The sequence below is a fragment of the Mauremys mutica genome, chromosome 7 (genome assembly GCF_020497125.1).
Source record: "Mauremys mutica isolate MM-2020 ecotype Southern chromosome 7, ASM2049712v1, whole genome shotgun sequence".
Lineage (NCBI taxonomy): Eukaryota > Metazoa > Chordata > Testudines > Geoemydidae > Mauremys > Mauremys mutica.
Window position 1 is genome coordinate 20,836,343 of NC_059078.1, and position 15,947 is coordinate 20,852,289.

The 15,947-nt window shown below is 49.4% G+C and overlaps 1 protein-coding gene across 1 annotated transcript in view; it reads right to left on the reverse strand.

The window, feature by feature from the left end:
- Positions 1 to 1,092: 1,092 nt before the first annotated feature.
- Positions 1,093 to 15,947, reverse strand: part of CHST13 (carbohydrate sulfotransferase 13) — a 69,746-nt gene continuing 54,891 nt past the window's right edge. Inside the window, exons 2-3 of the mRNA XM_045022751.1 lie at positions 11,764 to 11,846; positions 1,093 to 3,587 (exon numbers count right to left, since the gene is read on the reverse strand). Coding sequence (XP_044878686.1) covers positions 2,742 to 3,587; positions 11,764 to 11,846 — 929 coding nt within the window. The 3' untranslated portion in view covers positions 1,093 to 2,741. The remainder of the gene's footprint in view (positions 3,588 to 11,763; positions 11,847 to 15,947) is intronic.

Below are 15,947 nucleotides of genomic sequence, written 5' to 3' on the forward strand. Positions count from 1 at the left end.
TTGGAAGCACAAGTCCCATTGACTTCCAATGGACAGTTCAGATTTGTATAGAAGAGTTATAAACTTCCTCCTTCCATTGTCCTCTTCCTGAAGGGACCATGTCTAAGGGTGGTAGGGTATTTCTGTCTCTCAGGCCCTTTGGCCCTGGACTGTTGGCTAAGTAATGTCATTCAGGGGCCCAGTTTTGCTGATGTGGATATCTGTCTGCTAGGACAGGGACTGAGATCAAACAGCCATCAAACTGTGATAACTTAAAGATGAAAAGCAATGCAGGCCATTCCCCATCTCCTGAGCCACCCAGTCCCCAAATACAATCACAGGGAGTACATTATCACAGAGATGTTCCTTGTCAAAAGAAGTGATTTAGGCACTTGCAAGTCTAAATCCCATTGACTGTCAATGGGACTTAGGTGCCTATCGGCCTAAATCACTTCTGAAAATGTTTTAAGCTTATAAACCACTTTGGCATTGCAACACTGAACACAGCAATGCCTAAAATATCTTTACAATCTGGTAGTAGGTCACTACTGATCATTTTAGAAGAAATGGCCATCTACTCTGGTGCCGTGGGTGGAGGTCGGAATTGCCCGTGGTGTTTAAGTTGGGTATCAGGCTTTTGGTGTCTTAAGTCTTACCCATGACTACAATCTATTATCAAAAACATGACAATGTGTCATAGAAATGTGAGCAAGGCAGGTTTTTAACAGGCATGGGTAAAAGATGGCCAGATAACGTAAGACCTATGAGCAACCAAAACCTCCATGCAAAAATTCAATCCAAACCTCTGTGAAGTTCAAAATCCAAAATCTGTAATATTTTTATGTTTCTGTGCTTCTGGGTTTCAGATAGAGAAGTGCCAGAATAGCCTAAGAAAGTCCATTTTCATGAGCGCTCAGATCCAGTCTGGCAGAGCAGTTCCGATACTTCAGATGATCATGAGAACTTTTCCAGCGCTCATCCAAACCCAACTACCAAACTTGATGAGATTGTCCCAGAGTTGGATTTCACTTTGGCCTTACAGAGTGTGATAACCAAGGATGGAACTTCCGCATTTTAGGAACAGTTCAGAGGCAGAAGGCAAAGGAGGTTAAGAAATAACAAGCCGAAAAATACTCAGTGAAAACATTTGTTTTAAAAAGACTAAGTCTGAGCACAATGGAGTTTTATAAAAACCTTGCCACTGTATTGCACTAAGTCAAGTATTCACAATAGAATCAGCAGACACACTGTACAGTAATTCTGCTATCAGCACGTTTACTTACAGAGGAGATGCTCTATATGCAGAACCAAAGCTGAATTTAACAGAGTAAAGACTGAAGTGCTGTTTTGTCTAAGCAAATCCATCCATCTGGACTGGTTGGAATTTAAAATCCTAGGTTTTCTTATTTCTTCTTCAAGTAATGAATTGTCCAAAGCCAGCCAGCCAACAACTTTCCACTAGGTGACTCTGTTTATGTTTTGTTCTCATACAGACAAACACAGACTCTCTCTCTCTCTTCCCTCCACCCTTTCCAGAAGTTTGTGTCATCTTTTCAAAACTATAATTATCTCCCATTTCTATAGTGCATCCCCTCCCAAAGTGCTTTACAAACAAACTGATATACAAACTATGCCTGGGAATTGTTTGGTCCAGCAGTGAAATGCAGCCACCTCTGGAGTGAGAAGCAGCAGCTGTTTAACAGCATACAGCTACATCATATGGCAGGAGGTGAAGAAGAATATTCGGTAGGCCACATTTAAGCAGCCCAACTGGAATTTGGCCAAGACATAAGGATTATTACTATTGAATATTTATATTGTGGTAGTCCTTAGAGGGTAACCAGATTGTACAGCACCTAACACAATGGGACCCCAAACAGAGGGAAAATAAAACAGTCCCTGTCCCAAAGAGCAGTCGACACCTACTCTTACACATAAGGGTCATGGGGCCTTTCATTACCATATTTGGTCAGGACACACACGGCCAAATCTTCTGCTGGTGTCAATCAGTGCAGTTTCACTGAAATCAATGCAGCTTCATCGATTTACAGTTATGAATCTGTCCTTCTCTTTCTACACGTACATAAAACAAAGTATTTAAAATTCCAACTGAGCGGAGAAGCGATAAAAACAGGCTTTGCCACAGAGAAATACTAGATCACAAGAAGACATTGATGGCTCACATCCCCCCTTCCTCAATCAATGGGAAAGGGGGTGGCTTGGGGGGAAGGGAGAAGAACAAAGAAAACAATACACATTAAATTATTGCTTTTCTCATCATCCTGTGCAAAATTCTGACAGTCCTCTTCCCCGTGCCCATCAAAGGTTGAGATCCCTCTTGTGACAGGGCTGCAAACAACCCAGTTAGTGGGACAGGCCGTAAAGGGAGCCTACCCCAATAAGCAGCCTTCCCGAGATTCAGATCTGCAGTGAATTCTCTTAGCATCTAAAGGAAACACAAAAGTGGAACGTTTAAACAATAGCAGCCTGCTTCCGTGAACAATCTACCGCAGGCACTGGAATGGGCTACGGGTGTTTTGGCCCAAGCGTTCCATGTGCTAATCAACAAGGCAGCCTCTCGCCACGTGGTCAGTCCCAATGAGGGCGTCGGCATGTGATGCCCGTGCTTGAAGTAGAATGGAGAGGCAGAGAGGAAAGGAATTAACCAAACAGCGAGGATGCGGGGGGAAGGTGGGAGGTGCCTTGAGTAGCTAAAAACGGGTGAGGCCCCCCGTTCTCTAGGGCCCCCCCTACCACCACCCTCATCGGAGGCGCAGGTATGACGGGATGGAGTAGTTGAAGAGCAAGTAATCCATTTTGTATAAATTAAAGAGTCTCCTTTGGTAGAAGGGGCTGATGTCCTCGAAAAACTGGGCTGTCATGTCATCTGTGGTCCTGGTGGTCTTGGAGGAAGAGGGGAACTTGACACTGGCATCAGCCCCTACCAGCTGCAGGACATAGTTGGCGTCCTCGGCCAGTGTCTCGTACTTGCCCACCACATCGTAGTGAATGATGCAGGGGTGGCAGAGCGAGTGCACCCGCTCCCAGTGCTCGTTGAAGGGCTCCTCGTGTTGCGTGCGCGGGTCCAGCAGGTAGTAGACGAACTCCTCGAAGCGCACGTCATCACCACGCTCCAGGGCCTCGTTGCTGGGCTCCTGCCGGTGCCGGCGGATGATCTTAGTGCCGTAGCGCTTGTGGAAGGCCGTGTTGTAGCGGCGGGTGAACTTGTTGCGGTAGGCCGAGACCAGGCGCTCGAAGGGTTCCCGCACAAAGATGAACTTGAGGTAGTTGCGCAGGCGATGGTTGATCTCGGGAGTGCTGTACTCGGAGAGGGTGCGCAGGTTGGACGAGACATGGGCCTCATTGGCTGGGATTTCCAGAGGGTCCCGGTACTTGCCCTGTCCAGTCAGAACCATCATGACTCGCTTCCAGTTGGTGCAGGCCACCTTGGGCACGTAGCAGTAGAGCAGCCCATGCACGTCATCCACCACCAGGTGGCGCAGGTCATCAGGCGTCAGGAGGCGCCGCTTGCGGGTGTAGCGGTTGCAAACGCTGCTCAACAGGTCCCGCCTCTGCTGGTGAGTGGCCTGCAGTGATGACTGCTCGAACTGGGGAGAAACAAGAGGGAAATCGTCATTGCCTGACTGAACTTAACATGGAGGTTGGGCTCTAGCCAGATGCACTGAGTTTAGACATCGGAATCAGGGCATGAAGTCCATGTTCCCTCCCTGCTGTGGTGTAACACGCTTTCCCCTCCCCAGCACTGGGCTCTTCTTTCAGGCTCTGGAGTTCACCTATGTGGGCTTTTTGCCTTAGCTTTGATTGCTGCGAGGCACCTGACACTTAGATCCAATGGGGAAAAGGGAGGAGAGTGGAAGCAAACAGAGAGTGAGAGCGCGCATGCGCAGGCTTGTGAAAAATGGAGCAAAGAGAGAAATTCTACTTTAAAAATTGCTATAATACATACACACAGAGTATAGACTGGCCACTTGTGCTAGCACAGATTATGGGGTCAGGAGGGAGGTTCCTAATACAAGAAATTGACTTCCCTTTGGCTAGGGAAAAATTAAACTGAACTGAGTCACCCATAGAGGAAAAACCATGACTGTAGAGAGGGGATTTGCAAATGCCCAAGGGGCAGCCTGGTAGACATCCATTGAAAGTCAAAGGGAATTGGACACACAACTCTCACTCGCGTCCTTGGAAATCTTTCCTTGAAATTTGGGGGCAGGGGAGTTTGGACGAAGCTTCATGGACTCAAGCTACAATCCCTTTCACCAGCCTTGCTTAGGAGCCTGCTTATGAAGGCTCCTGTGGGATGGGGTCCAGGGATATTCTCAGGGCTGGGGGCAGCTGAGCAGCTGGGGTTCCCAGGGGCATCTCCAACACGTGGCTCAGCTCCCATGCTAGGGGCAGTTCTGGCAGCTGGGACAGGAGTCAGATTCAAGGGCACGTTTTCGGAGTGGTGTGGGGAGCAGCAGAAACTGGGAGGGAGAATGAGTGGTTTCCAAGTCCCATGCTTTCTGGATGGCAGAGTCAGGGAGCCCTGCATCACCAGGCTTTGCCAGCACTCCTTAGGCTGGAGCCTGTAGGGTCAGAACATCCTCGGGTTTCGTGGGAGGGACAATTATGGCTCCGGGAGCGGACGAACGTTCAGTCTCTAGCACTTCTGGGATGGAATGTGCACGCCTTGCAGGGATGAGGGGCTGCACGGGCTGTGGCTGGAAGGGAGCGTGACCCGTAGAGCAGCTCGGACTGAAGGCACAAACCATTCTGAGGCCTGCCCAATGCTTAGTGCAGGAAGCGAAGAGGGGGCCTTTGGCACTTGCCCTGCAGAGGGGGAAGGCAAAGGAACAGCCCCCTTTGAGGGCCTCCTGCAGCACAGAGGGGAGTGAAGAACAGAGATGGGAAGGCAGAGGGTGAATGAGAGGCTGTTGTCACAGAGCCAGACAGCATCAACCTTGCTACTCAAGCCATTTGCTGGGCTGCCTGCTGAGCAGCCCCTCAGATATTGGCTTGGCAACACCCGCGGCTCCCCCTGACCATGTGTGTGGGGGGATTAGCCCTGCCTTGGCCTCAGTTCTCCCCTCTCACATTATTCTCCTGGGGTCAGCAGACGAGAAGAGCAGATGCCCGAGTCGTTTCAATGCCCCCACCCCTCTTCTATGTGGCCAGCTCAGGATCTGTAACTGGAGTGGTCCCATCGGCAGCATGACATGATTGTGATCACACCTGTCTTGAGATGCCTCCAGGAACCCAAACACCCTCCCCCATTCCCTACACTTTGCATTCCTTTCTGCCTGGGCTGTCTGCAGAGCCAAGGCCTGGCAGCGGTCAGCTACGTGGCCCCAGGCTCGGCTGTGCAGGGTAAGTTCATTAACTGGAGGCTCAGATTCCTATTCGGGTTCTTCCCCCACCACTGCACAAAGCAGCTGCCATGCATGGTAGGGACATGTCTCTCCTCCCCCTCCTCCTCCTCCAGTGCCACATTCCCCACACAGCCCAGCTCTGCAGCAGGATGCAGGCAGCAGGCTCAGGTTTCAGCCCAGGAGCGCTTCATTTACATTTTTTCTCATCCCTCAAGTCTTTGTAACCTCCTCTCCTCTCCTCCCCCAGCCTCCTCTCCCACCAGCTCTGCTGCTTTGCTGAAAGCCGAGCAGAGATGTCTCTGGACCAAAATCCCAGCTACAGACCCCCCGCAAAACTTTGAGTAAGATCAGATCCAACTTCACGCCAGCCTCTAGCTCTGTAAACCCTAGAGCTGGGGAAGTCTGGATCTCTGAGCTCTGTAGCAGGAGCTCACCTCTCACTGTAATGTCTTACACCACTAGAACCTGGCGATTTCAAAGGGAAGCCACTGCCAGGAAGCTATCAGGAGGAGATCCCCTCCCTCTCCTGCCCACCCGCTCCCATCAATGCTGGCAGAGAGGCAGAAGACAACTGCTGTGGCTTCTCCATACTGCTCAGGGCTGGCCTTATAAGGGAAACTTCCAGGCTGGTCCCAGAGTGTTACCAACCCAGATTACGATGACAGTTAAGTAACTACCACTCCCACCGTTAAAAGAAACAAAACCTGCTTTTGTGCAGCTGTCGCTTTGGCTCCCATGTTGCAAGCCAAGGGTGTCTTCCACTTCAGACTGCTCCTCAGACAGGCACCCCGCTGTCCGGGGGAAGAGCTGCTCCCTGTCCTATTTCTGTAGCCTGGGATTCACTTTGTTTCCCTTCATACCCGTCTGTTCCTGCACCTTTCACCACCCAAACCACAGAGGGATGGATCTTCCGTAGGACTGGGAACAACCCCCATGGCTTTGCATTTGAATTGGCCTCCCTCTGAGCATCCCATACAGTTTAAACTGCTCAGCCTTGTCTACAAGGCCCTACAGAGCTCCTTGCAGGCCTACTTCTCTGACCTGGTTGCTTATTGCTCCACCTGCCTCCCCTCCTCACCAATAATGCCTCAGAGTCTGTTAGTTCTTTTCTCCCACAACCAGCTCCTGCCCCTTTCTCCATGCCATCCCCATGCAAGGAACACCCTTCCAGTTACTGCTCTCCAAGCCACTTCAGAGGGTCGACCCGCACAGGTATGACAGTGCTCTGGCAAACTGCTCCTTTTCTCCTGCGGGTGCCCCACGGGGAGAGCAGGGGATGCTGCAGGCCAGGACTGAGGTGCAGCGGAGCTGGATGAGGACCCTGGACTACAATAACAGGAGCAACTGGAAGTCAGGCTTGAGGTGCTTCAGCTAAGATGGGGGGGGACCCCTGGACTGGACTAGGAGGGTGCTGTAGGTCAGGATGGAGGTGCATTGGCAGAGTTGTGCAGGGAAAGCTTGCACAATGACCCTCCCATTTGATGAACATGCCCCGTATTCTTTCTGGGTCTCCAGCTGTTTTCCCCAATATTTGTGGACCTTAAAAACTCAAGAATTAAAAAAAAAAAAAGTTTGCCCTAAAATCATTCCATCCTTGTAATCAGGTTCTGGCTGGATGCTCCTTCAGTAGCCAGCAAGACTGGGATCATTCTCCTGTCAGCCCGGCTCACCATGCATGGAGAGAGTTCCTGCCTCATGAGGTGCAGACAGACCTTTGCCTTCCTCACATTCTTGCTCCTGAAGCTTCCTGACAGCTGTCAGCCACTGTTACATCACCTTCCCTCCCCCAGGAGCCCGTTTGCTTAGCCCAGCCTGCCTGCATGGACCCCCAGCCAGCCTGCCCGTCCCTGTAAGGCTCACCTCAAGCTCCTTCTTAGACTGGGCAGGCAAAGCTGTGGGTGCTTTGCTAGCTGGGAGCTTTCTAAACACAGCACTTGGGACCCTGGGACCCAATACAAACCTTCCATCCCGTTGACACTTTGCATTCAGGCTCCTATATTGAAACCCACCGATTCATCGCTACAAGTAGCACTGTGCAGGAGGAAGCTTTCACTGGAAAGAGCTCACCACCACAGCAGGCCCATAACCTTTGTAGTTGTTCATTTAGGCAACTATAGTTTTGAACAGAGATATTGTATGTGGTTTCACACATACAATATCTCTGTTCAAAACTGTAGTCAGCAGGACCCATACTAATTGTAAATGGAAGCAGGGCTAAAATAAAGTATCCTTTGTCTGCTATTCACTCATTTTTTTCTCCCAACAGGGAAATAATGGGCCAGATCCCGAGCGAGTATAAACTGTCATAGCTCCACTGACACCAATGGAGCTATGACAATTTACACCAACTGAGGTTCTGCCCCATTGTACCTGGCTGGCTACTTGGAAGTCACGCCATTAGCATCTTGTTCGTGGTGTTACAGATATGGCTGAAGAGGCATTTTCATTCTTAGCCCTGGATTTCAGATACTGTAACTTCCTGAAAACAATCACCCTCTGGTTTGAAATTTCTCTTGTGTGGTCTCAGCTCAGAGGGTTCCCCCCCCCCCACCTGTAGCCATTTCTGTGAGTGAAAACAGTACAGAGCATTTCATGCTATAAGACAGTTAGTCAAGTGCTTTTTCTGTACTTGCTCAAAACCATGGGGGATGGAGGGATGGCTAAAAGTATGCATTCACGGCCCCAAAGAAATGCAGCTGCATTTCACCAGTTACTCAATGAAGTAAGTGCACGTCTTGTATTCACCTCAGTGCAAAACTGCTCCCTTCATTTCCTTCTTTTTAAAAACCAATGATGTTAAATTTCAGTTTTTCAAAACCCCAACTGCATTCCTGGAGCAGTAGGTCTGAGGCTTTGAATGCACCAGAGCCAAGACATTCCACATTTACCACTTCTCCAGAGCCATATTAAGGCATAAAAGCCATTACATGGGCATAAGAGGGACTCATTACAGTTGTTATGGGAACCATTAACTGCCTTTCCTGGAGCTGTGTCCATGTTCATTCTCAACAATAATGCTGCACAATGAATTTGATTTCAGAGGGATGAGTTTTAGGCTGCCCCGCACACACCTCAGAGATCAACATGGTGAGGATAACATGGATAGTTCTTTCTAGATCTCTGATGCCTCCAGGCCTCTGGTCCCTCCATGGCTGCTAGCAGTTTGCCAGCCACGTGACAGAGTATAACCTGTAGAGTCTGGAACTCGCCCAGAGCAGGGTTGTGAGGAAGGGCTGATACCCATGATATCCTGAGTGGCACTACTGCCCCGTTACGATGTGTTTACGGGATGTTTGGGAGCTGGTGAGGGGAGCTGGTGTCATGCCATCACGACCCAGTGTCATGGTGATGCAGTGTCACTGAACCATAAACTCAGTTGGGGGCACGTTGATGGGCTCGTTGGCTGGGCAGTTGGCAAACCAGGACTCTCCTAGAGAACCGGGGGGTGGGGGGGGGAGAGGCTGAGAGGAGACCCCCACTGGGGATTATGACATTCAGGGGAAATTGATATGTCATTGCCCCTCTCTGACATTCAGAATGCTCTGCCTGGGCATTATGAGGAGGAAGGTCAATGGAAAAAACACCACAGCGAGCAGCAGGTCCCCACTCAGCAGTGCTGATGCAGAAGTTGGTCCCTCAGTTTCTGGGTCAGCATCTCCACGGACCCCGAGTGACACCCTCAAAAGTCAACGGCTGGGTAGCTGTGTCAGGCTCTGGAGAGAACTGTGGCCAGCCCTCCTCATTTGTGGAAAAGTTCAGGGAACCCTCGAGGGTGTGGTAGATCCCACAGGAATCCCCCCAGGGCCTTCCCTCAGCCCCCTCACCAAAACATTGTCCCTCTCTGCTCCATGCTGTTGTTCCTGTCCCATGGGGTGGGGTGGGGGGAATACGGTCCCCTAATTCTCAAGCCTTTTACCCCAATTGCTAACAAAAGATGAAAACACCTCAAAGCATGCAAGCCCCTGACAGTGACCATCAAGCACCCAAGCTGGGGAGAATGGAGATGTCTGTGCCTACCGCCCCTGCTATCTTGGGCCACTGGGATTCTGTGCTGGCTGCAGGAGCCAGGCCTGGATGTCAGAAGCCTGCCTGTGTCCTCTCCCTCCCCTTGCTGGCAGCCAGGAAACCTGGGCTGTGCAGCGAAAGGACTGAGCTCCATTCATTCTTCCCCTCTGCGAACCATCTGTAAAGTCAACAGTGCTCAGACAGGAACCCAAAGGGGAGGCATGTGCTGAATGCTGAGCTGGTCTCTGGCAGCGTCTGCTACTGATGTGCTTGCCGGCCACTCAGACGGCCGGGAGCCCAGAGCCCATCTCCAAGAGTGCAAGAAGCAGATCTAGAGCTCTGGGTCAGACAGCTTAGCTTAACCCTTCCCTGGTGAGGAAGGTTGAGAGTGGCCCTGCGTTTTCTGGGATTGTTGGAAAGATGGGTCCCGTCAAGGTTTCAGAAACAGCAGTTGGTGTCCGCACATCTTCTGTCATGATACATGGGTCTGGCCTTCCAGCCACATGGTTAAAGGCGGCAGCACATGCCTGGTTTCCAGTAAGATGCTGGCCATCTGAATGGGAGGTCAGGTGGGGGCTTCCTTTTAAAGGATGCTCTGACTGAAACAGACATAGTGTTAAGCAAGATATAGGCTGTTATCCTGCATTTATTTTTCCTGTTCTAGCTTGTGAGCATCTCATAGCACTTTACAAGGGTGAAAGGATTAAGGGCTGGAGCACCCACGGGAAAAAAATGGTGGGTGCTGAGCACCCAACAGCAACCCTCCAGCAACTCCCCCCCCAGCAGTTCCCGCCTACCGGCAGGCCCCATAAATCAGCACCTCCCCCTCCCACCCACCATGATCAGCTGTTTTGCAGCATTCAGGAGGCTCTCCGGCGGAGGGTCAGGAGTGAGGACACGGCACTCTCTGGGGAGGGGGTTGGACTAGGCAGGAAGAGAGGGGGTGGGGTGAAGAGGGGGCAGGGCCTTGGGGGAAGGGGTGGAGTGGGGGCAGGGCCTGGGTCAAGCACGCCTCATCACTTTGGAAAGTCAGCGCCTGTGAGGTGTGGTATAGTTGATCATGTAACCTAGTGTCTTGCTGGGACTAGGGCTTGGGTGGAGATGAGACAGCTACAACACAATCCAAAAGATGACTGTGGTTTACTAAGAACATGTCTACATGTACAGTGCTGCAGCTGCACCACTGCAGCTCATCTGGTGAAGATGCTCTATGCCCCCAGGAGAGAGCTCTCCCGTTGGCATAATAAAACCACCCCCGCGAGCAACAGAAGCTACGTCGGCAGGAGAAGCTCTCCCACCGACACAGGGCTATCCACACCGACGTTTATGTCAGTGTAACTTGTGTCATTCAGGGGGACGGTTTATTCACACCCCTGAGGGATATAAATTCTCTTGACATAAGCTGTAGTCTAGACGTAGCCTGAGGTATGTTCTATACTACCCGCCACATCAGTGGGCAGCGATCGATCCAGCGGGGGTTGATTTATCACGTCTAGTCTAGACACGATAAATCGACCCCCGAGTGCTCTCCCGTCGACGCCTGTACTCCACCGCCGCGAGAGGTGCAGGCAGAGTCGACGAGGGAGCAGCAGCAGTCGACTCACCGCAGTGAAGACACTGCGGTGAGTAGGTCTAAGTACATCAACTTCAGCTAAGTTATTCACGTAGCTGAAGTTGCGTGACTTAGATTGATCCCACCCTCCAGTGTAAACCAGGCCTTAGACTGTAGACTCTTCGAGACAGGGACAATCTTTCCGTTCTGTCTGTACAGCACCTAGCACAATGGTGCCCTGTTCAGTTATCTTGGAAGACATGGCTGGGGTGATCTCAAGATGGTCAGGGACAAAACCACATACTTGGGGTGTCCAACAACTGCCAGAAACTGGGAGTGGACAACTGGGGACGGATCACTCAAAACTGCCCTGTCCTGTTCATTCCCTCTGATGCACCTGGTGCTGCAGGCTGTCAGAGACGGGATACGGGGCTAGATGGACCATTGGTCTGATCCAGCACGGCCATTCACGTGTTCAGCTGGGGAAGATTTTACCCATCTTCTGTGCTGTAGAATTTGCTTTGAAATCCTCAGCTAGAGCACCATTGTTGGATCCTCAACTACTGTACCTCAGCCTGGCGGTGCCAGGCCAAAGGCTAATGAAAGTGCTTGACGCAAGTAGCAGCAGGGGCCTGGAGTACTTTGTATCACTGATAATTATCTAGAAGATTGTGACCTTTTTCAGACGCCACCCTTGACACCTCAAGGTCAGGTTATTACTGCAAAGCAGCCTATGTGAGGCTGCAATTTTAGGACACACAAAATGTCATTCAATAACGGGTCAATTCCCACCAAACCCGCCCAGATTCCCCACCACCACCTTTCAGATCCTTCATTTTCCTCCTCAAGCTCACCCACCTGGTCACTGTCGTAAAGTGCCTGGAGTGGACTCCGGCCTGACTTCCCGTGCCAGCTGGTCCCCAGAATCCTCTCCTCGGCAGCTGGAGAGAGAGAAGGGTGGGGGAGAAGAAAGAGCGTTTTACTTCCCTTGCTACTGCCTCTCGGGTGCGCTCTTGAGATGCTATGATGGAGAGAAAAGAGCTCCCAGGACGAGAGTCTAGGTTAAATATGAGTTGGTGTCACCTTCTATTTAGGCCCATTCGGCTTCCTACACTGGACTAGCAACTTGTCCCCTTCCACCACTTGCCAGGCTGTCTGTCACCCTGGGTGTGACGCCTTGCGGAAGGTGGTCACCTCTGGGTTAGGATTTACTGGATTCAAGTCCCACATCATATACTCAAAGGTGTCAATGCGCTTCTTGCTGCTGCCCACATGTGGGATTTCTGAATGCAGATCCAGGTCTGTATATGGCCCTACACACCAGAAAGTTCTGGAGCTTTAAATACATTATAGATGCCGTCATAGCAGCCCTAGGGTGTCTTAGAAAAGTGTCCTGAGCTCCCCATTGTACTAGACATCTTGTAGGCATTCATAAACTTCAGACCAATGTGTGATTTTTAAATTGTTGGTGTCCCATATAACACATCGGGAAACTGAGGCAATAGGTGCTCGGGATTTAGGAAAATCAAGCCATAAGTGACACGCCCACAATGAATCAGTGAGAGAGTAAGGAATAGTCCTAGAAGTCTGAGTTCAAACTCATGGCCTTATGAACACAAATCTCTCTCTCTCTCTCTCTCACACACACACACACACACACCCTACTCTTTATCCGAGATTTAAAAGAGATGGGTCAGGTTAATAAGTGTATTTGAAATACAAATTTCTTTATCCCTGTTCTTTGTAACATCTGAATTCCTGAAAGTTTTCAGAACTAACATTCTCAAATTTACTTGTCAGGACTAATGCTGTGTTGTGGTTTTTTGTTTGTTTTTATTTTCTGTATTTCACTAAATTTGGACCGTAAGCCTAATCCGTTTCATTTTATTTTGTTTCTTCTCGTCAGTTTCATTTTCTGGATCTCCACACTAGCAAACTGTGGCAATGTTTGAACTGCAAACACTTCATGGGCCATGTTTAAAATCAAAGAAAATACTATTTACATGGAATGCAAGAAAAATCCATGCATCTTCAAAATATTTCTGCCAGTAAACAAAACCCAAGTTCAGGGTACAAACATTTCATGCATGTCCTTTTAAAATAATAAAACCACAAATAAAAGGCAATTGCATTTCACAACTTCAGTTGCAACTGCCGAGTAACTTCACACACGTGGACATGAGAAATGCCACTGCCTGCTGGGCTGGATCAATGAGGGAAATTTCTCAACAGGAGGTAACAGAGAGCAATCCCAACCGTTTTATCTGACAAAAGGGTGTAATAGCATTTGTGCTAGGCAGTAACAAGGGGACAGACTAATGTATACATTTCCAGGCTCAGGTCACTTGCTAATTAATAGGGAAGTTGTCAAAATCTGTTGTCTTACTTTGCTGTTTTAAAAAAATTGCTCTAGTGTTTGAAACTAAAGAGCCTCCTGCTCAGTTTTTATTTCTCTCTATATACATAGATACACTTATTTTGTACTGGAGGGGTGTTTAAACTGGTGTCAGACTCCAGGATAGATCCTATCCATCTGCTGTGTTATTCCAGCTTCCAAGGCAAGTGGAGATACTGAAGAAAAGTTTTCATTTACGAGAACAATGAGGTTTCTAGCCCTTAGAGTTGTGAAAAACGTTCCAATTGTGACTTGATGCAGGGCTGTCTGCCTGAGTCTGCTGACAGCCTGAAACAATAGCTATCAAGGAAGAGTGAGATACCTTGTATGTGTCAGATTGTTAACTCTGGAGCCTAATGGCAACAATTTAAACATGCACATGCATTTATCCACAGCCGATGGATGCAGGGCAGCTATGAGCTGCCCTCCTTCACGCGCCGTCAGTTTAAAAAACTGCAGTGCTGTAAATGTTGGCACCCCAGAGTGCGGCCCTTTTCCCCTCCCTCATCTGGCTTCTAGGCTGCCCCACTCCCTGCCTGGGGGACAAAGGTTAAATGTGGGGAGCGGGGAAAGCTTCCCTTGGGTGTTCTGCTCTCTGGTCACTAGGGGACATGGTAATTGTTGCTCATCCTCCCCCTCTCTGATCCCTGCTCAGTGCAGTAGGGAGGCAGAGACAGTGTTCAGAGAGAGGGGGCGCAGGATGGAGCTGATCAGGAGCCTGGAGAGAAAGGAGAAAGTCTGCTCCGCCCAACAATGTTCCTGCTCAGGCCTGGGAAGGAAAGGAAGAAAGCGGATCAGGAGTAGTGGGGGAGGTCTAGGAGATCTATCCTTTTAAATTCAAGTCACCCCCACCCCAGGACAGAAGAGGGGAGGAGGTAGAAGAGGCAGGGGAGGCCAAAAGGCAGATAAAAAGAGAGAGAAGCAAAGAAAGGAAGGGAGAGAGGGAAGGTAGCAAGAGGTGCCTCTGGGGCAGGGGGTGCCCTGCATCACTGTATTCAGTGAGTGATGCTAACTGCAACAGCTAACTCTCCGAACACAGGAGCATATCTGGCCCTGGGTAACCCCTAGTGATGTCAAGGGGAGCTGCTCTGGCTTATGTTGGGACTGAAAGTGGCCTTTAAAAAAGTGTAGTTACTGCTAGAGATGGATTCAAACCAGAATCAAGATTCCAAATCCTCTCAGATGTTTTGGTGGAGAGGGGAAATAAATGAGAGGTAACAGTTCAGATTAGAAACCCACCCCTACCCCCTGCAAAAAAAATATCCCAAACCGTCAGGGGCCTGTTTTCCACTTCTGGACGGGACATGTGAAAATCTCCCGGGCTCACCTGATGTGATGAGATTTCTGCCTCTTTTGGCCAAAATCTCCCAAGATTTGGATGCCATGGAATAAATACCCCAGTGTTGATTCAGCCTGAATCCCAAACAGCCTGATACCAATTCTTGATGCAAGCTCAGTAAATGGGGCTGCGCACGTGAAAACGGGTGACAGGATCGAGCCTGAAAGTACATCACTGGGCACTCCGCTATGCACTGAGTCCTGCACCCGGGCTAGCCCAGCTTTGTGACCTCCCACCACATAGCCCTTGGGAATACTGTAAGTTGGCTCTCTCCATAAGATGAGGACACCCCGAAAAGTTCAGCAGTCCAACACTGCAGGATGCAGGTTATAATTGCTGCAGGGACATTTTAAAATGTAAAGAGAACATGTCCGATGGAGGTTAAAGCATGAAAAGAATTCTGCTAATATTAGGGTCTGTAAATACACCTGTTTTCGGCAAGCTAATTTGGGGTCTAAGACACAACTGTAGCCCTTTTGAAATACAGCATTAAAAAAAAAAAAAAAAGACAGACCACAGTTTAAGATCTAAGTACAAACCACTGCTAAATCCACATACACACAGGAAATGACACTTCCGGCAGCATTAGATGATCAAGGAGTTACTCAACAGGAGGTAACGGGCAGTGGTGCTAGGTTCCTCCATCCAATGTAACCGTTACCCCACAAGTGGGTGTAACAACATCTGTGGTGAGGAGAGCCGAGAAACAGGCCTGAGGCCTGCAGTACCATGCTGTGACACTTGCCCAAGGGACTAAGAGTCTGCATTGCCAGGCTGAGTCATTTGCAAACGAAAGGCAAATGGTCCTGGTCCTTTTAAAAAATCCGTAATTTAAAACCTTGTTGTTACAAAGAAGAAGAAATCATTTTTAAAAAGTGAAAATCTGAAACTGCGAGTCTGTTTCCCAATGAGTTTTAAATCCTTGCTTTGTTATTGTAGGGTTGCTTTGAGTACTAGGCCACTCACACTGGCTTGTTGCTAGCTGTGTTGCCAACTTGCATGATTTTGTCATGAGCCTCATGATAATTGTTTTCCTTAAAGCCCCAGCTCCTGGAAACAAGTGGATATGTGATGGGGATGTCAGTCTTCATTCTTAAAGAGAAAGTAAGTTTCTAGCCCTCATGACTGTGGAGAAGGCTTCAAAATGTGACCCCAGTGCACCCTAAAGGCTTAAACACAGAAGGCAAAGAAAAAACACCAAATCTATTATTTGTACATAATCTCCTGATTTTAAAGCCAATCTCATGATTTTAGTTGAGCCGGACTCATGATTTTTGAGCATTTGGGGTTGGCAATACTGTTGTCAGG